This window comes from Vipera berus (genome assembly GCF_964194415.1).
Source record: "Vipera berus genome assembly, chromosome: 3".
NCBI classification, from domain to species: Eukaryota; Metazoa; Chordata; class Lepidosauria; order Squamata; family Viperidae; genus Vipera; species Vipera berus.
In genome coordinates this window covers 141,942,323-141,967,404 of record NC_138204.1, presented here as the reverse complement: position 1 = coordinate 141,967,404, position 25,082 = coordinate 141,942,323, and the positions used below count along the sequence as shown (strand labels likewise).

Here is a 25,082-nt window from a genome sequence, read left to right as displayed (position 1 = left end):
CCATTCCTCTCCATCTAGTTTATCCATTTTATTCCTCTTCTTTAACTTCTCTCATCTTTGCCAAATGAACTCATTATTTTTCTATACAGTTTGTGGACATCCCATACCCAGGTTATCTGAGTTATGTTTGCTTACTTTTCCAGGCTGGGTATTTCCAGCATGTGTGCAGGTAATCCTGTAGCTACCAAAGATTGCTGGTCAACTCTGAAGCACACTACAGGCAATCCTATATACTCAGAAAGTCTTTCTGGCTATAAAATTCCATCATGCTGTTACTCAGTCCTGCAGAATCAAAGCTGCCCAGCCCAGAGCATCCTTGGCATATCCTGAAGATTGTTCAGGATGGGATGTATATTGCAGGCAATCCCCAAACCCTCTAATCTGGAAGCATTTCAACTTTCTCCCACAATACTGGCTTCAGACCAGTATTTCTTTACTGAGACAAATTGGATGGCCTGTCTGCCTTGGCCCTTGGCAATGTAAATCACCTCAGCTCAACAGCCCAAATCCCTTTGTTGAATAGGATCTCCATTGCTTTATATATGCCTGACTGGCCTCCATTTCTCTTTATTTTGTCTCCTGCCCTAAGGCAATTCTGATATAATCATTTACTATTTAATCTAAAGTGGTCCATTCAGGTCAACCAAAATCCATTCAGTTTAGTGTACTTCATTTAGGCATTTACAATTTCAAATTGTTCTTGGTTTATATGTTTCATGTTCCAATTGCACATGTCCTTGTAAAACCAGAAACTACTTTCAATATTGACCATCAGTGATTAAATTTTCTTTGGTCTAGTGATGTCATCACATTCAATTCTACTCATAAGAATTCAAGATATTTTTCCAGTAACTGGAAGAGTGCCTTCCTGCTTCACATTCTCATCATCTGGCACTTAAACTTCACTTCTTATTTCAGCCATGTTCATATTACGTTTCTTGTCAAAATACCGAAGCAATTTGCCATTTCTTTTTTTGGAGTTTGATTGTGGAGTTTCTACTTAATAGGCAAGTTAATACTTAATAGGCCTTGGTGGAGCAGTGGGCTAATGCCTCCTTAAGTAACACCAGCTGCCTGCAATTAGTGCAGGTTCGCATCCCACCAGGCTCAAGGTTGACTCAGCCTTCCATCCTTCCGAGGTAGGTAAAATGAGGACCCAGATTGTTGGGGGCAATTAAGCTGACTTTGTAATAATGCCGCTTGGGGGGTGTGTGAAAGCCCTAATAAGCAGGCATATACATAGAATGAAGGCTACTGCTAAGCTTGTAAGCCGCCCTGAGTCTTCGGAGAAGGGCGGGATATAAATGGAATTAAAAAAAAAGTTGGCTTTCCTTATGCCCCTACACCCCTGTCTGTCCTTAGTTCTGTTATGGATTTCTATTAGCATCACTCTTACCTTTTGGAATTTTATTTATTTGGATTGATTAGCTACCCAACTCCAATGGACTTCTATCAGCAATGAAACCCTACCAGGAGCTCCTGCTCCTGCTCATATCACTCATAGCATTACTGAAGTTATTGAGTAGTTCATCATATCAAGGGATGAAACCAAAATAAAGGGTAACTTTAATTATAGAAATCCCAGAAAATCTTAAAATAATATTACTGTTCAGTGGTGCTTTTGTATTTACCATCTTCTAAATGTGTTTTCTCATGTGTCTTACAAACTGCATCAGACCAATCATTCCCAGGAATCTTTTCTTCAGTTCCCAAAGCTGTGCAACTAAATTAAATAAAAATGGAAAGAAAGTAATAAATTATATTGTTTTTGGATAAGACATGCTAATAAAGTAATGTATGTTTTGGAGAACATACTAATAGCTTAAAGAGGTAGTGAGGCAATGCTTAATGCAATGACATTCATATCAGATACTATATTTCCTTCAGTAAATTTTTGGGTTCTTTAGATATGATAGTCTCCTGCCAGTCAGTAAGGTGGACCAGATCAGGAAATCGATTCCACAAGAAGTCTAGAATTATATTGATATAGGCTATAAATAATAGAATCTTGCAAGCCTGATTATACTTTACTTCCCCTTTTATATCCCAGTGAATTAGGGAGAATTGTCCATGATATTTCCCAAATACTATCTTGTTTCCCAGATTTTAAGGAAAGCTTTAGCCTTCTTTGCTTATATGATAATTCTTCCCTATTTCCCCCAGAGTCACCTGGACTCTCTACAATTTCTCCCATAATTCCCCACCACTTGGGAATGGTACGGTATATCAGGCTATCTGATCTAGAGAGAAGCAGACTGTAGAAGGCTGACTTTGATATTACGATAAAAGAGGAAAAAGAAAGCCAGTTTCATGTATAATATCTTATATCTAATGAAGTTCAAAACCAAATTTGTAAATATTTATTCCTACACTGTTTAGTCCTGATAGCCTCATATGTATATATGGGACTCTGAGAAATAATGATCAATAAGGAGGCCTGTTAGTTTTCCACAGCAAGCCAATGATTGCATTTGCATACATAGATCTAACACTAGCCAGAATTTTTAAAGCAAGCAGGTTATCATGACATACCACACAGTAACATTATATCATAACAGATGGGTTTACAATAATGCTAAATTGCATTATGATGATCCCTAATCGCTACTCAGTTAAAACAATTTTAAAAAATACTTCAATTTTTTTTTAGGATAGTTCTTATTCATATTACCTTAAATTAGAGTTCCCCAACGTTTCCAGCTTTGTGGGCTGGCGGCGGGGGAGGGGGGGTTGGTTCAGGGCAAGTGGCTAGCAAGTGCACGTGCAGCTCCATTTGCGCGAGCAGCATGCTCGTGCACCTGTTGCTCACTTAAATGGAAGGTGCATGCACGCTCGTCGGCTCGTGCAAGTGAGGATGTGTTTCTGCGGCCTGGTTGCAAACCCTTCACGGCCCACTAGTGGGCCACAGCCCACAGGTTGGGGACTCCTGCCTTAAATGGTCTTTTCATAATTAAATGATCAAATCAATTAATGCTTCAGTTTATTCAATTCATTTTAACTAAAGAAAAGAAAGGAATGGAAGAGAAATGAATTTCCTTAATTTGAAAGAGCAAACAATATTCCTACATCCTTTTTGTCTCACAATCTATTTCTCATTTCCCTACTTGCTGTGTTTCTCAACCTAAGCAACTTTAAGAAATCTGGACTTTATCTCCCAGAATTCCCTAGCCAGCATGCTGACAAAGGAATTCTAGGCAATGAAGTCTATATCGTTCCCGAGGTGGAGAAACACTGCCCTACTGCAAGTCTCAATTTTAGATAAACCACAAATACTTATGAATTGGTGCTGAGAAAAGAAGCAAACCCAGCCATCATTGCAAAACTAAAGCAACTTTAATATGCATTTATTAATATCGCTAAGTATACATGGTCAACAAGCAAATGAAGATATCTAGATTCTAATTTTCAGAGACTAATAACTGGCAATGACAAATTACTCCATTTCTAAAAGCAACATCAGTGTTTCTAAATACAGTACAGCACAGACATCCCAAGATTTCCTTTGTATCTTTGCTAGTGCACTGTTAATGAAACTTACTTTGTCCAGGCTTTGCATGCGTCAGTTGCAGAGGAGACATTAGAGAAATAACCAGTAGGACATGGTATGCACACTGTATTCTTATCTTGCTGTACTGTGAAAACATAACAAGTAAACACACTGAGCAGAGAGCATCGCTTCTCTGAAAAGCATCACTTGAAAACAATTTGCTGGTAACCAAATACTTAGGGTATATTCATGTACATAGAGCCTTGGTGGAGCAGTGGGCTAATGCCTCCTTAAGTAATACCAGCTGCCTGCAATTAGTGCAGGTTCGCATCCCACCAGGCTCAAGGTTGACTCAGCCTTCCATCCTTCCGAGGTAGGTAAAAATGAGGACCCAGATTGTTGGGGGCAATTAAGCTGACTTTGTAATAATGCCGCTTGGGGGGTGTATGAAAGCCCTAATAAGCAGGCATATACATAGAATGAAGGCTACTGCTAAGCTTGTAAGCCGCCCTGAGTCTTCGGAGAAGGGCGGGATATAAATGGAATTAAAATAAAATCAATAAAATAAATAGTAAAGTGTTACTATTTAGAACACTTCAGCCTTTTGACTATTTCTTAGATAAAAAAGGAACACTGGTCTTTAAATGCTTCAAGGCACTGGGAGCAAGCCTACTGATCATTATTTTTGCATATAAGCAGGTTCATATACATACAGATACACATCTACACTTTCATGCAATTATAACACCAAGAATGTACTGAATAACCAATATGACGTTTAAAGTATTATTTCTACACACTATTCCTCCCAGGATAAAACTGTTAGCTAACAATCAGGCAAAATAATAAAAAATAAGATATAACATTATAAGATTAATTGAGGCATATCACCCAGGATGGAAATTTACCCCAATTTCAGTGGCATAATATTAAGCAATGTGGAAGAAAACTACATTTCTCCAAGACGTTTCATTATCAAGACATTGCCGCTGACAATCCAGCTCATCAGTAGTACATTCAGCAGGGCTGAGTGATAAAATAAAACTTTCAGAGGTGTTAATTTAAAGCTTACTGGGAAATTTCACTCCAGAACCAGGAGAGCATTTTGTGTTTCGCCGACAGCAATCACAGTCTCTGTTCCAATGGTAGCCAGCAATACACGCACATTGTCTTTGGAATGTGCTGTTTCCTGGAATCACTTCTATTAAAGCTTTTCCTTTAAATGCAAAAAAAGGGAAAGCGGGTCAAAATTAAAGTTTAAGCCGTGTATTCTGAGCCTCCTCGACATAACGTTTATATCATAAAGGACACTGCACGAAGCTTTCTTTTTAAGTGAGGCAATGTTGCTGCTTGCATAATGTACAGATTCCTGATTCATAACTGATTCTGAATGCTGCCTGTTGCAATTCAAAGTGATACACACGAAACAAGCGTTAGCTGCTATGTTAAGTCTTAAGCAATAATAAAAGTTCAAATTGTCAATCAATGGTATTATAAATGAAATCACAGAGAAACAAATATGTGGTAAGTGGTGAGAACTGAAGAGAGCCTTATGGAAAAACTGAGTGCTTATGGTTTATTGCAGAAAAAAAATGGTCTAGAATTGAATGTTACAGTTGAGCATGATGTTGCTCAATGTTGTAGAAGGTTATACGGGTCATACAAGAAATTTCTTATGGAGGCTAAAGGGATGATTTAAAAAGAGATGTCCCTTTTCTTGTAGGATTTCAAATATGGTGTCTATATGAACTCCAGTAATATCCACCTTTTGCTTGTCTAAGAAAGGCATCCTTACCTAATTAAAAAAAAATATAATTATAGTCCTGTATTTTGAAGCTGACAGATGTCCTTGAATTAAGGGTTGATGAAGAAAATTCTACAGAACTAAAGGGAATGGCAGAGAGCCAAGGGTATTATTTCTTTCTGTTTTGCTGTATGTTTTCTTTTGGTGAGATATACTGTATGTGTCTGTGCTTGTGACACGCTTGTGTCTGTGTGTTTGTACATTTCGTTATCAGCCCAAATCAATCCATTTCAGCATGAAGTCCTCTTCACTGAAGATTATGTATTGTAATTTACCATGCTGGTCCACTACAGACTGATAAGATATTTTCAACTTCCCAGAATGTAACTGACCCAAACTCAGGACTGGAACCTGGGTCCAAAGATATGGTCTAAACTTTGATGCTCGTACCCCATCTTTTCCATACAGTACCTTGACTATGTTATTTATCTCAGACCTCATCAATTTGCCTTCTGGGATATTAACATTTTGGGACAGGCCACACTTATTTATTTATTTATTTATTTGGATTTATATACCGCCCCTCTCCGAAGGGACTCGGGGCGGTGTACAGGGCAATTAAAACACTATAAACAACACACAATGTATAAAAATTAAAATGAGATTAAATCAAATAGCCCTAAACAATAAACACATTCTAAAATTTAAAATTTTTAAAATTTAAGATCTAAAATCCCAATCCCTCAGTCCAGGCCGGCAAGTTCAAATAGCCAAGTCTTCAGGTTGTGGCGAAACGAGCGAAGGTCGGGAGCCATCCGGAGCTCAACCGGAAGCTGATTCCAGAGGGCAGGCGCGCCCACAGAAAATGCTCTCCCCCTGGGAGCCGCCAGTCGACATTCCCTGACCGACGGCACCCTGAGGAGGCCCTCTCTGTGGGAGCGCACAGGGTGATGGGAAGTTAACGCCGGCAAGAGGTGCTCCCGTAAATAACCCGGACCCATGCCATTTAGGGCTTTATATGCCATTTAGGGCTTTATGGCAAGATACTTGTCATCTAAGCAGTCATTTTGTGAGAGTTGTCCTGACATTCTAACATCCCTAAGGGATTTTGATTAAAGCTCAGAGAGATTTCGGAACCCCCATCCTCTTTTCCAACTGTTCCTCTTCTGTCACCTCCACCAACTCAAAATACAAGTCTTCATCTCCCTGACAAACGAGAAGCAGTGTATCAATCCATGTGTTTGCCTTACCCCTGTCACATATTTTATGAAGAAAGCACTTTTCCTCTTCATTCCAGATGTCCATATACTCATTTGAGCCACAGGGTTTGCATACAGTCTCTGAAAAGGCAGTGCACTTTTGGGCCATGTACTTTCCTGAGAAGAATAACAGAAAAGACTGATTAAATGTCCAATACTTCAGAATTGGCAATGTTGGCTTTCGCAGGCCTACACAGTGGAGTCAGCACATGGCAAGACATGGCCAATTATGACCGAATCAGTGGGCTGAACAACCAAAACACATATTGCCATCAATTTAGATGCTTATTACATTACCAGAATCAAACGCTTGCTTAATAAAATTGATTTAACAACAGAATTGGAAGTGAAGCACGTAGTTAGCTTGGATATGGGGTACTGAACAATCACTGTCTATGTTGAACATGGGATTTCAAGATGTTTTTAATGTACAATTGCTCTCTGCCTTACGTGCGAGAACGTATAAATTGTTCAGTTATTGTTTTCCATTTGTAATATTCCCACATTTTCCCATTATTTGTATTTCAAAAATTCAGAGAAAAGGAAGAAATAAGCACACTATGGTTTTTCACATTATAACAGAATCTGCCTGGAAGCACCACAAGTCTTTCAGGTTCTTCCTTGGAGGCCTCTTCGGATTGGTTTTAAATGCTGAAGCTATGATTCATTCTCTTTAAATAGCTTATGTGATTCAGAAGCACTGTCTGCTCTGAATATGACCACCTAGGAGGAAATTGGCCAAAATGAGTTGAGTTCAGAATACTTCTTTCTGAACAGAATTTATTCTTTGAGACTCAAGGTTTTCCCAACTGCTGTGTAGAACCTATATTCCTAAATATCAGTGTGGGATACATGGCATTGCTAAATCAACCAGTGCAGAATTCATAGTTTGAGGATATGACTGGCAAACGCAATTCTGAGTAGCCTCTACATCTTCCTTCAAATAATAAAAGCTATCTTTAAAATTAACTTTTTAACCAGGAATACAAATCTCTGCTAGTTACCTCAATAAGTAAACATTCCATCATTTCCCTTTTCAAATTACCCTGCGATTCAACTTGCATATAATAAAATAATACTGGGCTAGTTACTATACAGATTCATGAGGAAAAATTGTCTGGATCTGGGTGCAAAATTTGTGGGCTCAGGATTCTATTTAGCCCTCAAGTGGAGCTCTCCCCATACTCAAATTACCTCAAAAGGTTTCACTTTACTATATTGGAATGTAAAGGCTTACATACTCCTATAATAATCCTACTAACTACATTTAATTAATTTTAAATGTATACAGGTAATCCTTGACATATGACCACAATTTAGTCCGTAATTTTGGTCCTAAGTAACTGTGGTTATCAATGACTTGACACAAATTTACAACTGTTCTTGGAGTCATTAAGCAAATCACGTCGTTACTTGCTGATCCATGTAGTCATTAAGTGAATCCAGCATATCCAATGGGTGTTTTCATTGGAAAACAGCAAAAAAAGTCATAAATTGGGATGTGATTGCAAGACCCTGCAATCAGTTATAAATGCAAGACAGTTGCCAGGTGTCTGAAATGCAATCACGTTAAGTTTGTTTGTGTGTAGGAGTCATAACTTCAAGGACCAGTCATAATTAGTTGTTTTTGAAGTCTGTGGTAATTTTAAACTGATTGTTATACAACAGCTCGTTAAGCTAGGACTACATGTAACTCATTCTTTGAATTTTGGCTCCATAGCTTGGCATTTAAAACCCAAGTGTGGGTTTTAGCCTCAAAATGTTTGCACAGTTCTGCTCTTGAGAAACATAAAAAAGTGTTCTATATTAATAAGAATGCAATTCACCCTCTCCCTAATGAGACATCAGATTTTTTAAAGAAAATAATGAGATTATTCTCTTACTATCAATTTTGACTTATGTGTGAGAAGAATGTTGTTAGCATATTACCTGGTTCACATTTGGTGCAGCATCGGCCAGAATATTCATAATGTTGCTCACCGCTACAGGAAGGCCTGACTTGTAAGTACAACTGAAGGACAGAACAGAACAGTAATAATACCTTAGTTAAATTGCTTTTAGTTTAATACATCTTTCAAGGATACTCAACTTTTATTTCTGATTGTGTTTAAACTATACATTTGTATCATTACAATTGGTACTCTTCAGGTATGTTGTACAATGACTTCCACCATATCCCAACCAGGAGAATAGATATTATAAATCAACATTTCAGAACAGCATAAATTTAGAAACAGCAGTATAGGTAGTCCTTATTTAGCAACTGCCTTGTACAGCAACTGTTTGTAGTTAAATGATGTCGAAAAAGTTTGCAACCAATGGCCATATGTATGATCTTCACATCTCTCTCTGTCATATATTTGCCATTACAGTCAGTTAGCATGCATTGCCCTGTGCTTGATCATTGTTTTTCACCCAACCCCACACAGAGATTGGCTAATAAAGTTATTTTTTTTCCTGAGTTACTTTTCTTAGGAGCACAGCGCTTCCCTAAAAAGTCCTCACAACAAGTTAGCAAGCTTAGCAATGTGACCATAATTAGTTGATTAGAACCCTTCAGCCACTTGTAGCTGCTGCTAAGAAACTGACAAGCCCCTAATCAGTTTCACACTAAAGATTTTTGTTCGCCTTCTAAGTCAAGTGCACTAGGTGAAGAGCTGGAGCTAGTGCATTCCTTTCAATGTGTACTCTCCAATGTGTGTCTTCTTACTCTGTTGTAACCCCTCCCTCTCCTCTGAATGTACAAACATCAATTACCTTGCTAATTATCTCAGCCTGGGAAGAGGATCCTAAAGCAAGGGTATCAAACTAGCTGGCCCGAGAGCCGGTTTCATCATACTGAAGCTGCACCCACCCCATTGCCGGCAATGCAAAAAGAGTCACGGTATGTCGCAACACGTCACGTGACATGGCGAGTTTGACACCTGTGTTCTAAAGGGTGGAGAGTGGAACTCGGGAAACTTTCTTGCCATTTAGGCTTACCCAACAATTTGTGATTGCATTCTTTTAAAAGAGAAGCTGAAGTAAAATTGTAAGCACACTTGTAGTCCTGTGATTTTTCACTTAGCAACCAAGTTGTTAGTTCCAATTTTGGTCGCTAAACAAGGACTACCTTTATATTAATATATATTAAACTGATGACTTGTAAGTACTTTTGGACATATTTTTTGTCTTTATATTTAGGTTTACCATATCTGGATGGCTAAAATCCAGATAAATACTAGTTGGCAGCAAAGAGAAACAATAAACGGTTAAGGACCTGCCTCAATTAGATCTCCCAAGAAAGCAGAACTCTTGAAACAGGCATTGTTTCAAAAGGAAATTTTATTGAGAATTAATGATAGCAGGAGAGCAAAGCAAGGTTGAAGAATTCACGCGCGAAAGGTTACATCACAATGCCCATTTAGAACTCCTCCCCTAAGTGTCCAACCGTCCGGTTGAAATCCAGCCAATCCATAGATGTCAGGTTGTTTTGAGAACCTGGTGATTTAGCGCCCATCTCAAGGTCTCTCTTGGTTTCGTTTCCCAATGGTCCTGGGCTCCGCTGTATGGAGATAAGGCAGATGTGTTCACATCACATTCCTTTCTCATGAAGGGAGGACGTTTCAAACAGGACAGAGCAGAAGAAGGCAAATACACTCCCCATTTATAGGTCACCCAAATTTTTGCAGCTGGATATATCTCCTCTTTGGCTCCTTTTCCTTTTGGGCTGCAATTTTAGATAGTTCCATTCAAGGTGTTAATATTAAGGCAATCTGCTTGCATTAAGGAAGGCAATTTAACTGCATAGTGAATGTGGAAAAGTTAAACTAAGAGCCATGGGCATATGAAGAATGGGCAGAAAAAGAGGCAAGTGAGAAAAAACACATCACAATGTTGTGCCACAACCTAACAATAGCAGCCCAAGACTGATTAAAGACCTTAAAAACCTAAAAGGGTTTTAAAAAGTAGCATTTTATGGAATATTTAAACATACTTGTTTTATCTTTGTACATCTTTAGACAATTCCATTTTGAAATACTACACAAAAACTTGAATTACCACTTTCCTGGACCTACGTCATAATGATTCTATTACAGGCCTCTATCTTTTGATCCAAATTATGTTCACATTGGGGGGGAAATATAAAAAAACCTTCTTCTGACTTTTTTTTTTGAAAATTGAGTAACTTCCAACATATACATTTTTCAAAAAAATATAAATGGGTATTTATACATGCTTCATAGAGTTTCATTTCATCAGAAGATAATTAATGCAGGTGAGATGGGAAAATTCCCAATTCTCAGAAGTCATAATCTACTCCCTTTTAACCATGATAGATTAGGATGGCAAAACAACAATATAAACACAAGGTGGAGAACCACTTAGCAGACAACGATCCGAGGCAAGTATGGCAGGGACTGCAGAACTTAACCAACTACAAGGGCAGTACGAGGAGCATGGTTAACACCAATGCCTCGTTGGCTGAGGAGCTGAATATCTTCTTCGCTTGCTACGAGGTAAAAGGACCAGACCCCGTAGCCTCTGCTGGCCGGCCTTCTGATTTTCAGCCACTCACCCTGTGTGAACACCAAGTGAGAGCTGTATTGAAGGCTGTGAATCCCAGCAAAGCCGCAGGCCCAGATGGGGTGCTGGGGATAGTGGTTAGGAATTGTGCCGACCAATTAGCAGGGGTCCTGACAAGGATTTTTAACATCTCCTTGCAAACGGCATGTGTACCATCGTGCTTGAAAGCAGCTACCATTGTCCCAGTCCCCAAGAAAACCGCAGTTGAGTGCCTGAACGACTACAGACCTATTGCATTAACGTCTGTAGTCATGAAATGCTTTGAAAGATTGGTTCTCCAACATCTCAGGACATGCCTCCCACTGGATTTTGATAAACATCAATTTGCCTATAGGGGAAATAGGTCAACAGACAATGGCATAGCTACTGCTTTACACTCTGTAGCAAGTCATCTTGAGAAACCTGGAAGTTATCTCAGGATGCTTTTTGTTGACTATAGCTCGGCTTTTAACACCATTTTGCCGAGCATTCTCATTGAGAAGCTGACTGACTTGAAATTCTCCCCCACCATCTGCGATTGGATTCAAGACTTTCTCAGGGACCGGTTACAAACAGTGAGGGTCGGGTCTGCTTTGTCCACCCCCCTGAAGCTTTGCACTGGCTCGCCACAGGGCTGTGTGCTTAGTCCCTACCTGTACTCTTTATACACATATGACTGTGTATCATCTGACCCATCCACTGCGATAATTAAGTTCGCAGATGATACAACTGTGGTGGGTCTCATTACAGGTAGGGATGAGACAGCATACAGGGCGGAGGTACAAAAACTATCCATATGGTGTAGTAACAACAACTTGCACCTGAACATCGGCAAGACAAAAGAGATGGTGCTAGACTTCTGGAGAAAACAGGGGGAACCTGCCCCACTTTACATCGGGGAGGACTGTGTGGAGAGAGTTTCCTCCTTTAAATTTCTGGGAGTCTACCTCTGTGAAGATCTGACCTGGAAAGTTAATACAACCCAGGTGGCTAGAAAGGCCCAACAGAGGCTTCACTTTCTCAGGGTCTTGCGGAAGAACAGGGTAGAACAATGGCTAATGACCCTCTTTTACCGGTCTACTATAGAGAGCGTCCTCTCGTATGGTATTGTGGTTTGGTATGCTGGTCTGACAGCTGCGGATAGGAAAGTATTACAGAGGGTGGTGAGTACAGCACAAGACATCGTGGGCTGTCCCCTGACACCACTGGATGACATCGCCAGGACTCGTTGCCTTGGAAGAGTGAGGAAAATTCTCAGGGATGACTCACACCCTGGACGGTATCTCTTTACTCTCCTACCATCGGGTAGGAGATATAGGAGTATAGCCAGCTGCACCAATAGGCTGAAAAATAGCTTTTATCCGTGGGCTGTTAGGCTTTTGAATGAGAAATAACTTTTGTGAACTTTTGTGAATTTTATGCAGAATTGACTTGGGAGGCCGGTGTGTGGTGTAGTTGGTTCACATGGTGTAGTAAGATGGAGGGTTTGTTGTCACTGTGTGTTGGGGGGTGGGAGCACAGAGGCTCAGCTAATCTCAATGTACACATAGTTGTACTTTGACAATAAAGGTTCATTTCATAATGAACTATACTTCTGTGATACTTTGCAGTAATTGTTTGGAGCTATTTGAACAACTTACTCAAGCAGTCATACCGTCAATATACCTGGATTTGGTTACTAATTAATGAACAAATTTGATCAAATAAGGTAACCCCTTAGCAAAATTTGTAACATTATGAAATTGGTCTAACTTTACTGGAGCCTTGGCAGGCAATCATTCATGTAAACTCTTTATCCAGGAAAGGAAGGAGAGGTACACAACCGAAACCCTCTGCAGTTTTCTATTACCTCATCATAAACATGTATGGAAAGGGCCTCCTCAATCTCAGCAGGCTCTCCCAAAAATATAATTCTGGATCTCAATGCTAGGAACATAACTGAAGTTAGGGTACTCATTCCTAATCCTCCTCCCTATGTACCTCAATGCTCCATTGCTGGAGATTGTCCAGCAAAAGCTGGACGGCCAATTGCCTGAGATAGTATGAAAATCCCTCCCTCGGCCGTATGATTTTGAATGTAGAACTGGAGCACAGTGAAGTGTGATTCTAGTCAGTGAATGGGAGTTGGAGGAAACGAGATTTTATTTCATTGACTTTTTTTTTTTTACAAGCCGGGATGATATCCAAAGGACCATTGATGGACAATAAACAAATGGTGAAATAAGTGAGTATATAATGGTGAATGGAGTATATAACTGAAGAAGGGGAAATTATACATGATGATGATTTCATGTGCTCTCATCTTCATCCCAATCACTCTCTTGTGTTGTTCACAAACTGTTTCCCCTCAGCATGGCTGGCTCAGGAATTCTGGGAGTTGAAGTCCACGCGTCATAAAAGAGCCAAGGTTGCCTACCCCTGCCTTAGGAAAAGGAAGTCCTGCAATATGCACACTTTGCTCCTCAAGAAATGGATACTTACAAAGTTCACATTCATAAAATGTGATTTGAAAAAAAAATCATGCTATGTTCGGTCTGAAAGTTCCTCTTTATCCAAGGGATTTAACAATGACTTAGAGTTAAACAGGGGCAAAGTCCTCTAATTTAAGGAACAATATGCAACACTTCAAAGAACACAGAGCCAGATTGTAAAAAGTAGCAGGAAACCTTAGCATACTCAAACCAGTTCCTTTTTCTTTTCTCTCTTTCTTTTTTAGTATTGTAATAACTCATAAACCTATTCTCCAAACTTTGTAACAAAAGGAAGTCTTGTTGCTACATGTTTTAAACCACCCTCTACCTCTGAGGGTGAATCTTTTGTATAACAGATTCATTTACTTCCTTGACACAGTCCACAGTAAAGAGATAAGACTTTTTTTACTTTCTATTATGTTGTACAGCCAGACCAAACAGAAAAATAAAAGAAAACACCTGTCCCTTACTTATCTTGATGAGTTTATTGCTGGACTTTTAATGTTTTATAGTACAAGACAGTACATAAGTACACTAATGCATTGCAGTATAAGTCTTTATACCCAGGATAAAGTCACATTTAATTCAGTAGGATTTATCTCCAGCTTAAGCATTCACAAAATTGCAGTTTTCACTTCTAAGCCAGATGTGGGCTTCCCCCCCCCCCCCCGCTCTGAAGAAATGCTTCAGTTCAGCTATATTTAGTAGTGAGTATATTTAGTAAAAAAACAAATCAGAAACATTTTAGCAATGTTAGTGAAAATAATGTAATGATTCTTCTTCTGTATCTGACGGGCTACTAGAGTTCCCTCTATTTGTGCAGTCTGGCATCCCTTTGCCCTTCATATTAATTTATTTTACTATTTTACACACACACCACTTTTGGACATGCATCCAATAACAGGCCCGTTTCAAATGAATAAAAAACAACCGAAGGTAAAATTAATCAATTAGTATCAGAAAGAGGAAGAAATTTGATAAAGTATATAAAAGATGCATTGATTATTCATGCTAACAACCAGTGCTTTTTTTGTAAAAGAAAAAGGTGCTGGAACTCACACATGTCATACAACCCACCTTGCCTACTCTACAAGGTTCCATCCAAAAAAGGTGCCGGAACTCTGTTCTGGGCGTTCTATGAGAAAAAAAGCCCTGCTAACAACTAAACATATCTTTTATTGCTATAGAAGAAATTGCCCAAAAGAGTGTACTCTTGTAAAGTGTTACTTTCAAATGGATTACACTCGTGTGTCCACATGGGGTACACCTGTTTGCAAGATCTGTTGGTCAGAATCCTTGCTAGCAGAGATCAGTTAGAAAAACTTCGAACTTTATACCAAATATTATAGGTAGTCCTCAACTTACAACCACAACTGAGCCCAAAATTTCTGTGGTTAACTGAGACATCTGTTAAGTGAGTTTTGTCCCATTTTACAACCTTCCTTGCCTCAGTTGTTAAGTGAATCACTGCAGTTGTTAGGTTAGTAACCCGGTTGTTAAGTGAATCTGACTTGTCCATTGACTTTGCTTGTCAGAAGGTTGTAAAAGGGGATCACATGACCTTGGGACACAGCAATGGTCATAAATATGAACCAGTTGCCAAGCATCTGAATTTTGATCACATGATCATGGGGATGCTGCAAAGGTCATAACTGTGAGATCACTTTTTTCACTGTAACTTTGAACGGTCACTAAATGAATTATTGTAAGTAGAGGACTACCTGTATTCTTTCCCCTCTGTCCGACACTGTCATAAAAATACGTATCAAACTTAAAGGAGTCAGTACAATAGGAAATGACTGTACTAGCAGAATCCAACCAACTACTTTAAAAAGGATTTTTCAAAAATATTTTTAAAAATCATTAATCAATGTCACTTAAATTGTGTATCCACAGGCCACTATACTTACTTTTCGTTCGTTTGATTGTGAGCAAGGCACATTACTGATAGAGGATAGAGTTGCACTATTCTTTTTCGAAGGGAAATAAAACCTGACAAAGCAAGTTAGGGAGTTTCCATGGGTCTTTTGATGGACCGATGTGAGCCAATAATTTTGTAGATTATTTTTTATAATACTAAGATCATTTTAAAGGTTGTTTGTTTAAACTCCACCTGTTCTGTGAAAGTAACCGTATCAGTTTGAAGTTAGCAAGACACAACCTGCTGTGATAAGCGGCTATAAGTACCAGATGGAGTTTAAAAACCTGGCACCTTTAAAGCATACAAATAATTAGCTGTTGAGCTAGATGAATCAGTGTTTTCAATTTTGTCATTAGACAGTAAAGGCCCACAAATTTTGAGGGTTTTTTTTAAAATAAAATTTTAGTGGAAGACTCTTCGTTTCTTAGTTCCACTGGATATCAGATATTAACCAATGGACCCTAACAATCAGCCCAGGTAGCATGATTATAGAATGAAAACTATTTTTGTTATTCGTTGGTCTTCACAAAAATATTTGTATAAATACAACATTGGTTTTTAACTTTTGTATGTTGGATTTTTAATTCCCTGTAAACCGCCCTGAGTCCTCAGGGAAAGGGCGGTATATAAATGTAACTAAATAAATAAATAAATAAATTTATTCAAAGAGCAGCACACTGTTGGGGAAATATAATCGTCTTCATATCTATCTGAATGAGAATGGTAGCCATAGCTGAATATTATTACACTTTGTCACAGGTGACATTGCTCAAACTCTGACATCCTGCTATGATGCTACCACGCTCCAGTTGCAAAGTCGGATCTTGAACTCAAATGGATGAGCAGAATGACAATTTTTACCGCTCCTCCGCCATCAATAACTTTTTAATCTTTTTCATTCTTAAGTGTGTTTATATCCAAACGGGAAGTGAAATTTGGTGGGGTTAATCTTGATAGATAGGAGATTCCATTTTCAAACCAGAGGACTTTCTTTCTGTTCACTGGAACTACAGCTCTCTCATTTATTTATTTATTTTTTAAAAAGGCAATACTTGCTGGGAACAGAACAATAGCTATTTATTCCACATAATATTTGGATCCAGTACCATGCTCTGTTAAAGAATTGATGAGACATGCACAACAACCAAATATACTTGCATATAAGCCAAACCTTGAATTTGTAACCCAAATACTATGAAAAATGTGATACCAGCAGATAAGCTGACCCTCAACATTTTTGTACGTTTTTTTCATAATTTCACAACAAATTCCCCACCCAATGATAAGCCAAACCCTGTATTGGGGGCATTCTTGACTTATCTGTATGTACAGGTAGTCCAGTTCGTTTAGTTATTGTTTGAGGTTACAGCGGCACTGAAAAAAGTGAATTGTGACAGTTTTCACACTTATGACCATTGCAGCATCTCCATGGTCACGTGATCAAAATTCAGACGCCTGGCAACTGACTCAGATTTATGACAGTTCCAGTGATCACTGACTCAGATTTATGACAGTTCCATGTGATCACCTTTTGTGGCCTTTTGACAAGCAAAGTCAGTGGGTAAGCCAGATTCACAGGGGTGTCAAACTCAATTTCATTGAGGGCCACATCAGCATTGTGGTTGCCCACAGGGGGCCGGGTGGGTATGGCCAGGGTGGGCGTGGCCTACTGGGTAGGCGTGGCTAGAGTGCATATGGCCTACTGGGTGGGCGTGGCCAGCTCTACATCGTTCGCATCAAGGGTGCCTATGGGGGCCTGGGCAGGAGTGGCACAGATCTGAGGGTCTCTGGCAGAAGGAGGGTCTCTGGGCCAGGGCCAAGGCAGTGGGGGCCGTTCCCTCACTGTTTCCAGGATGGCTTCACGGGTTTCATGGGTCGCATGAAACCACTTTGCGGGCCTGATCCGGCCCCCGGGCCTTGTGTTTGACATGTCTGCAGATTCACTTAACAACTGTGTTACTAACTTAATTGCAGTGATTCACTTAACAACTGTGGCAAGAAAGGTAGTAAAATGGGGCAAAACTCAGTTAACAAATGAGCCCCCAAAAGTTTGTGCTCCACTGTGCTTGTAAATCGAGGACTGCTTGTATATACAATACTTCTCAAAGACTACAAAAGGAAGGATTATGGTTAAGTTTTTTTTGTAAACAAAACTGCAGAGTTCAAGTCTGGATGACTACTACATGATAGCAAAGACCACAACTCCTTCCCACCATCTGGTTGCTACTTGGATTGTTGCAGCTTAGATGTAGTAGCCTTCTAATTGCTTATTGGATCACTAAAGAACCTTTCTTCAATCCTGAGAATGGTTTTGTAGCCGTTTTAGTTTTTATTTAACTTAAAAGTAGAAGAACAAATTTCCTGTAGTCATGTCATTGTAGGGAGTTTGCTTGAAATGCACATTGCTAGCATGGTAATTTAATTAGCATTCTTCTTACAATATAATAGTAAAGCTGGGATCACAGATTAAAGAAAAGCCCACTTTTCCCCTTATGTTTCATGTCACTATAAATTTTACTTTTACATATCTTACATTTATGAGTTATATTCATTTAATAAGGCTGACAAAATGTAGCACTAGCAAGTTCTATTAAGAAAAAGAACCTGAAATATAAAATATTAATTGTATTCAGTCACTACTGTAATCAATATTAACTGTAATTAACCATTTGCCTACTTTAAGTACCTAAGAGTAGAAGCTGTGTTCTGTTTATTTCATCCAAAATCCATATGCTCATGAATTCTTAAAAACTCTGGCTTAATCTAAATAAAACATTTCATTTTCTGAGATATAACCTAAAAAAAACCTCTGCCATTCCACACATTCACTTCCAGGTCTGTAATTCAAAATAATTCCTAAACCATGAAGGAAATGGTTTTCATGATGTCAACTTTCCAATGAAGCTCTTAAACCACATCACAAATTTCCATCCCATAAAGCAAATATACAGTCAGGAAATGCAACAAGCTAAAGAAAAAAGAAAAAAAAAAGAAAAAAACCCACTACTTCTCTTTTTTTTAAAAAAAAGAATAATGTGAAAACTTTAAAATGGTTATAGCATGAGAGAATCAACACACCAGTTGACTTCGTATAATACCCAATAAAGATAAAGAAATTAAATAACTTAAATAATAGGTCAAGGTAAAAGTTTCCCCTGTTCAATCATGTCCAACTCTAGGGGGATGGTGCTCATCTCCATTTCTTAGCTGAGGTAACTAACCTTGTCCGAGGACATTTCCATGGTCATATAACCAGCAAGATGATACACTGAGGTGCACAGAACGCTGTTATCTTCCCGTTGAAGTGGTAACTATTTACCTACTTGCATTTGCGTGCTTTCGAACTGCTAGGAGGGCAGAAGCTGAGGCAAGAATGGGAACTCACCCCATTGTGCAGCGCTCGGGTCTTGAACCCGGGCTGTCAGCTTTTCAGCTGACAAGTTCAATGTCTTTAACTGCTGGGCCACTGTGCCTCCTTAAGTCATCTAAATATCTTTAGTTAACTGAAAAGTTTTTTAAAAATAGTACATTTCAAGTTCCATTTTTTTAAGGAAAATTAAGCACATGATTCTGTCTTTAGTGGAATACATCTATTTCAACTACTATACAAATATATAGGATTAAATGCCATAGTGCTAAAGAAACTGCTAGATTCATACATAGCTTGGTAAATAGTGATCATGATTCACATAAAAAAGTTAAGAATGTTTACAAGCTGAGCTCACGTATTTTGCTAAGCCAAATACAAAGATTATATATAACTCAATGTGCCATGTGAATCCAGCTTTTGATTAAAGAACCAGCCTACTCATTGAACTGAGATTTGTTAATAAGTAAGCATGGATAGAATGTCTTAACTTCTAGCCAAAACCTCTATCCATGCTTAATTATTAACAAATCCTACTGCAGCTATAATTTATTTAATGGTATGTGGTGATTAGGGTGCTTCTTTCAGAACAGGTAGATCTCACTTGTACATGAGGGTGTTAGTGGATGACAGGAAATTGTAATATTTATTCTAAAATTATAGTTGACTATTACAATTCATGTTATTTTGCAGTAATTCTAAGTTGCAGAAGCAAAGGTACTGATGATTTAAAAAGAATATTTTGTTAAAATTTTAGCAATACCATCCATAGTTAATTTTTATGGTTAAATAAGCAGTTTGATATTTCATTCATTTGTATGAGCCCATCAGACTGAAAGCCACTTTGATTAGTGTTCAAGGCACCAAGCTAGAAATCAGAGGACTGAGATTTCTAATCCCACTTTAGGCACAAATCCTGGCAGGTGACTTTGGGCCATTTTTGACTGATATAAAAAAGGTTGACCCTATACTTGTGGGAAAACAATGGGGGAAAGAGACTATCACATAATTCAAGAATAATATTGCAATCAGAAAAATAATTTTAGAGACAAGCTGATATAAAAACATTTTATTCCCATGGAACCATCCTGGCGGTTACAGCAGTAGAGTACATTCACTTTGTATCTAAGATTTTGCTGGTTTCAAACCTAGCAGGAACTTTTGTTTTAATTACTGATTTTCTTTCTGAGTTTTTCACTTCCGTTATCTTTTTCCTAATAATATTTCTAGTCACTGAACTTTCACTGGACTGTTTGGGAGCTGAAGTGAAAATCTTCTATCTTTATGCTTTAACATTGTAAATATAAGTTTCATCTAACTCTGTGTGTACACATACACACACACACACACACATACAAAATGTATAGTCACATATGAAAGTATGCATGTCTATGAAAATCCATACAGAAGAAAGAAAATTATCTGCAATTACTTTTTTCAGAACAAAAATGCGAAGAGGCCCACCAGAAGGGTAACTGTCCATTGACAGATTGCGATACCCTGCAGTCCAGACTATTTGCAAGTGTTACCAAGATATCTTAGTCTGGACAGGATTTTCTTAAACTGGTTTAGAATCAAGCCAGCATGAACACAAGCCAGAAACAAGTTCAACTATAAGTGCGGTTAAACCCGCCATTAGGTCACTCTGATTGCCATAGAGTTGACTGGGGCTACCAAGCTAGGAAAGATGCAGCTATGTGTGACACATGGATAATTACTTTCTCTCCTCTTATTTAACATCTACATGAAGCTAAATGCCAGCATGGAATTAGGTATCATTAGGCTGAACAAGAAATGTGGTGGAGATTCTGCCCAGTGCTCTAAGGGCATGGACTCAATCCTAGCAAGAAAGAATAAGCTTTGAGTGAAGAAGCTCTCCAATTCCAGGTATTTCCTGTCCTTGGCCTTTAACAGAGTGGATTTGTAATCTGGGGACTTCTGGAACTTGCATATTAGCTTAAAGAGCAAGTGACAGACATAGCTAGGAGGCCTTTTACATTGTGTGCTAGTTTCTGCCTTTTCTGGATCAAGAAACTTTGTAAATAGTCACTCATGCCTTAGTCACTTCACAGTTGGATTATACAATTGCACTTGACTGTCTTCGAAAACCACCAAGAAATTTCAAGTGGTTCCAGGTATGAGAGCCACAGGATTTGCACATTTAACATCTCTGCTCCAAGAACTGCAATGATACTGGTTTACTTCTATGTGCAGTTCAAGCTGCTGGCTACCAACTTTAAAGACCTTCATGTTTCAGGGTCAGGATATCTGTGGGACCACCTTCTCTGTGTGGCATTTGCCACCATTTTAGATATGGAAGAATAGATTTCCTGTATATTCTGACTCTTTGGAAATGCCATCTGCGAGGATCCCATAGTTAACTCTCAAGAGTTACTGCACCAATTCTCAGGAACAGATTCACCCAATATCAGACATGCCCCAATCCTGTTAACTTTCCTGTAATGCAACAAATACCTGGTTGTTTCAGGAGGACTTCAGGGATTGAAGAGATGTTTTCCTTTTTAGAAATTGAAGGGATATAAATTATGGCTATTCCTCAGTATTTGAGTACTCTATGTATTTGGGTATTCTATATTGTTACATTTTTATTAGTTTTTAATCCTTTTTTTTAGTCGAAGATTACCCTGCTGGCTTTGTGCTTAAGGCAGGACTAGAACTCTCTATCTCTTGGTTTCTAGCCTGGCATCCTAATCATTATGCCACTGGCTCACTATATTATTATGTGCAGGATGAAAAAAATATTTTAAGCTTTCCAGTTTTAGAATAATCGCTAATTATTAGGTAAAGGTAAAGGTTCCCCCACACATGTGTGCTAGTCGTTTCCAACTCTACGGGCCGGTGCTCATCTCTGTTTCAAAGCCGAAGAGCCAGCGCTTGTCCGAGGACATCTCCGTGGTCATGTGGCCGGCATGACTAGACGCCAAAGGTGCACGGAACACTGTTACCTTCCCACCGTAGTGGTCCCTATTTTTCTACTTGCATTTTTACGTGCTTTCGAACTGCTAGGTTGGCAGAAGCTGGGACGAGTAACAGGCGCTCACTCTGTTATGTGGCACTCGGGATTCGACCTGCCAAACTGCCGACCTTCTGATCGACAAGCTCAGCGTCCTAACCCACTGAGCCACCGCGTCCCTAATTATTAAAAGGTAAAGGTAAAGGTTCCCCTGTTCATGCGTGCTAGTCGTTTCCGACTCTAGGGGCTGGTGCTCATCTCCGTTTCAAAGCCAAAGAACCAGCGCTTGTCCGATGACGTCTCCGTAGTCATGTGGCCGGCATGACTAGACACCAAAGGCGCACAGAACGCTGTTATCCTAATTATTAGCATACTGCTAATAGTAGTAGTAGGAAGAGCCTTCACAGTTCTTTTATGTTATACATTTGTTACATCATTAAAACTGTGTTGACAACAGGGGTCTAGTCTACATTTTAAAAATTGCCAGTTCAGAGAAAAACATCATCCTTGCATAATTCTGAACCACAATTATTATTAATACAAAAGATTTCTTCACATGCTTTGTTTACTGGTACCTTCATTTTTGTACCATGATTTTTAAAAAAAGTGACTTTGCTTACACCTTTTTGAATTAATGCATTTTTTTCTCTCTTCCCTTTTCCAAAAGTGCAAATATAATACATGGAATGAAAAACAATATTGTTCTTCATGCTCTCTATAAAAAAAAGAATGAGGAACTTATTGTCAGGATGTGGTTGAATCCAAAGATTTAGTAAGACTCAGGGAGGAAGTAGTGACTTGAATTGCTGAAAGCACATATAACTTTAATTATTAATAATACAAAGAAATTTTGGGAAGGCATAAATTTTGATGTCCTTATCTAAGGTTTAAGGTTTATTAAATTTATATGCCGCCCTTCTCCCTGAGGACTCAGGGTGGCTCACAACAATAAAAAGTTAAAAGATATAAATACAAAAATTAAAAGAGGATTAAACAATATAAGAAATAAGAACAATTTAAACAAATAAAAAACCAAATTTAAAAACCATGATCAGTCCAGACCCGCTTGTTGGAATAACCAGGTCTTTAGGTCAGGGCGGAAGGACCGAAGGTCCTGGGCCATCCGCAGCTCCGGGGGCAGTTCGTTCCAGAGGGTTGGTGCACCCACAGAGAAGGCTCTCCCCCGGGGGTCGCCAGCCAGCATTGCCTGGCCAACGGCACCCTGAGGAGGCCGACTCTGTGGGAGCGAACCGGTTGATGGGAGGTTGACATTGGCAGCAGGTGGTCTCGCAAGTATCCCGGGCCTAAGCCATGTAGGGCTTTAAAGGTGATTATCAGCACCTTGAATCGCACCCAGAGGGCAATCGGAAGCCAATGCAGCTCGCGCAGGAGTGGTGTAACATGGGAGTATCGAGATACTCCCATAAGCACCCGCACGGCTGCATTTTGCACCAGTTGAAGCCTCCAGGCGCACTTCAAGGGCATCCCCATGTAGAGAGCATTGCAGTAATCCAGGCGAGAGGTGACAAGGGCATGGGTGACCGTGCATAGGGCATCTCGGTCCAAAAAGTAGTGCAACTGGCGTACCAGGCGAACCTGTGAAACAGCCCCCCTGGTCACGGCAGTTAGATGATCTTCCAAATTAAGCAGTGAATCCAGGAGGACACCCAAGTTGTGGGCCCTTTCTGAGGGGGCAATAGCTCCCCCCCATAAGAAGAGATGGAACCTGTTGGACAGTACGAGATGCCGATATCCACAGCTACTCGGTCTTAGAGGGGTTCAGCCTGAGCCTGTTCCTTCCCATCCAGACCCGCACTGCCTCCAGGCACCGGGACATCACGTCAAGGGCATCAACATCAAACAAATAAAAGAAATAAATCTTGCTTCATGCATTCCCTTCTTAATTATCAGAAGACAACCCATTATGCAAAAATAAAATAAGCACAAAACCTAGAAGGATTTGTGGAATGAACAGAAAGATGAGGATTTCCAGTCATTCTCTCTTCTTATTCCAATGCAAAAAAAGCATATTGTACTTCATATTTCATCCTTGACCTTGAGATCAAAAGAGTATAATGTGGAGATACTGTATTTATGAAGAGTTTTCTGCTTGTCATCTCTTTTCGCAGTTAATTATAAAGCCAAGATGACTGACACTGATGGTCCAGGCCCTAATGTGTAAGAGAACATGTTATGGCCCTTAGTGACATACTCTATTACACATTATTTACTCTTTCTCACACAGATATTACAGCTGCTGTTGCATATTTTTCACTATTTGGCACAGTCCAACTGCAACAATTACCTCTACAGTCCTGCACCTTGATTATATCATCACTAACTGTACCTTAATTATAAGGCTCAATTAATACAGTACGGGGAGTGAAATTTAAAAGTCACTATAAATTAATTAATTAAAATCACCTATAGATTAATGTTGTTCTATTCTGGATTGTTTCATTTTATATTGCATATTTATGTGTGTTGGAAGGAGCTTTACCAAAAGAATCAACTCCATTGCAAAATGTGCATTCTGATTGCACATTAATGAATTCAATCAACAGTTTCATAAATAATGTGGGATGTTTCAGCTTCTGCAAATTTAAGTTTTAAATGTTAGTCTTCTCTTAATAATTACAGAATACTTGTATAATTTAGTAGTTCACTGAACTCTGAATCTGGGGAACACTTTCAAACTATTATTAATCACATTGCAAATTAATTACTTACTTTTATCAGCTTTCTAACTGTTGTTCTTATTAGCTTTCACAATTCTTAATTTTTATTGTATCATTACTACATATACATACATATTCATGTATACAAACTGAATGCTTTATATCTGTATTTTATGCATATGGCAAGACTAAATATATCAATGATAAGGTAAAATGGAAAACAGACGATTGTAATATAATATGTACCAATGTATACAGAATAAAAATAATATAATTATGGCTTTCTGTTCATATATGGATAAAATAAAATAAACAGGACTCATTTGAGATGATGGTTTTGGAAATAAAGGAGGAGCCAAAAGTAAAAAAATAATAGAGGTATGCAAAGATCCAGATTCAAAAGGCAAAATGTAACTCAGAATGTACCTGGTCACACATGTATTTAAAGTGGCTGACTCTTCCTGGACCCATGAACATGCCCTCTACTGGTGACACACAATTCCGAGAAAAAAATGTTTTGGGATTATGATGTTCTCAACACATTCACAGGTGCTCCAAATCATACTTTGTCTTTCGAATATATATATATATATATATATATATATATATATATATATATATATATATATATATATA

The 25,082-nt window shown here is 38.8% G+C and overlaps 1 protein-coding gene across 1 annotated transcript in view; it reads right to left on the bottom strand.

The window, feature by feature from the left end:
• TNFRSF11A (TNF receptor superfamily member 11a) overlaps positions 1 to 25,082 on the bottom strand; it is a gene marked incomplete at its 3' end in the record, with an annotated part of 42,288 nt that overhangs the window by 11,259 nt on the left and 5,947 nt on the right. The window contains exons 2-6 of the mRNA XM_081322815.1: positions 8,420 to 8,501; positions 6,482 to 6,607; positions 4,560 to 4,703; positions 3,539 to 3,632; positions 1,632 to 1,723 (exon numbers count right to left, since the gene is read on the bottom strand). Coding sequence (XP_081178941.1) covers positions 1,632 to 1,723; positions 3,539 to 3,632; positions 4,560 to 4,703; positions 6,482 to 6,607; positions 8,420 to 8,501 — 538 coding nt within the window. The remainder of the gene's footprint in view (positions 1 to 1,631; positions 1,724 to 3,538; positions 3,633 to 4,559; positions 4,704 to 6,481; positions 6,608 to 8,419; positions 8,502 to 25,082) is intronic.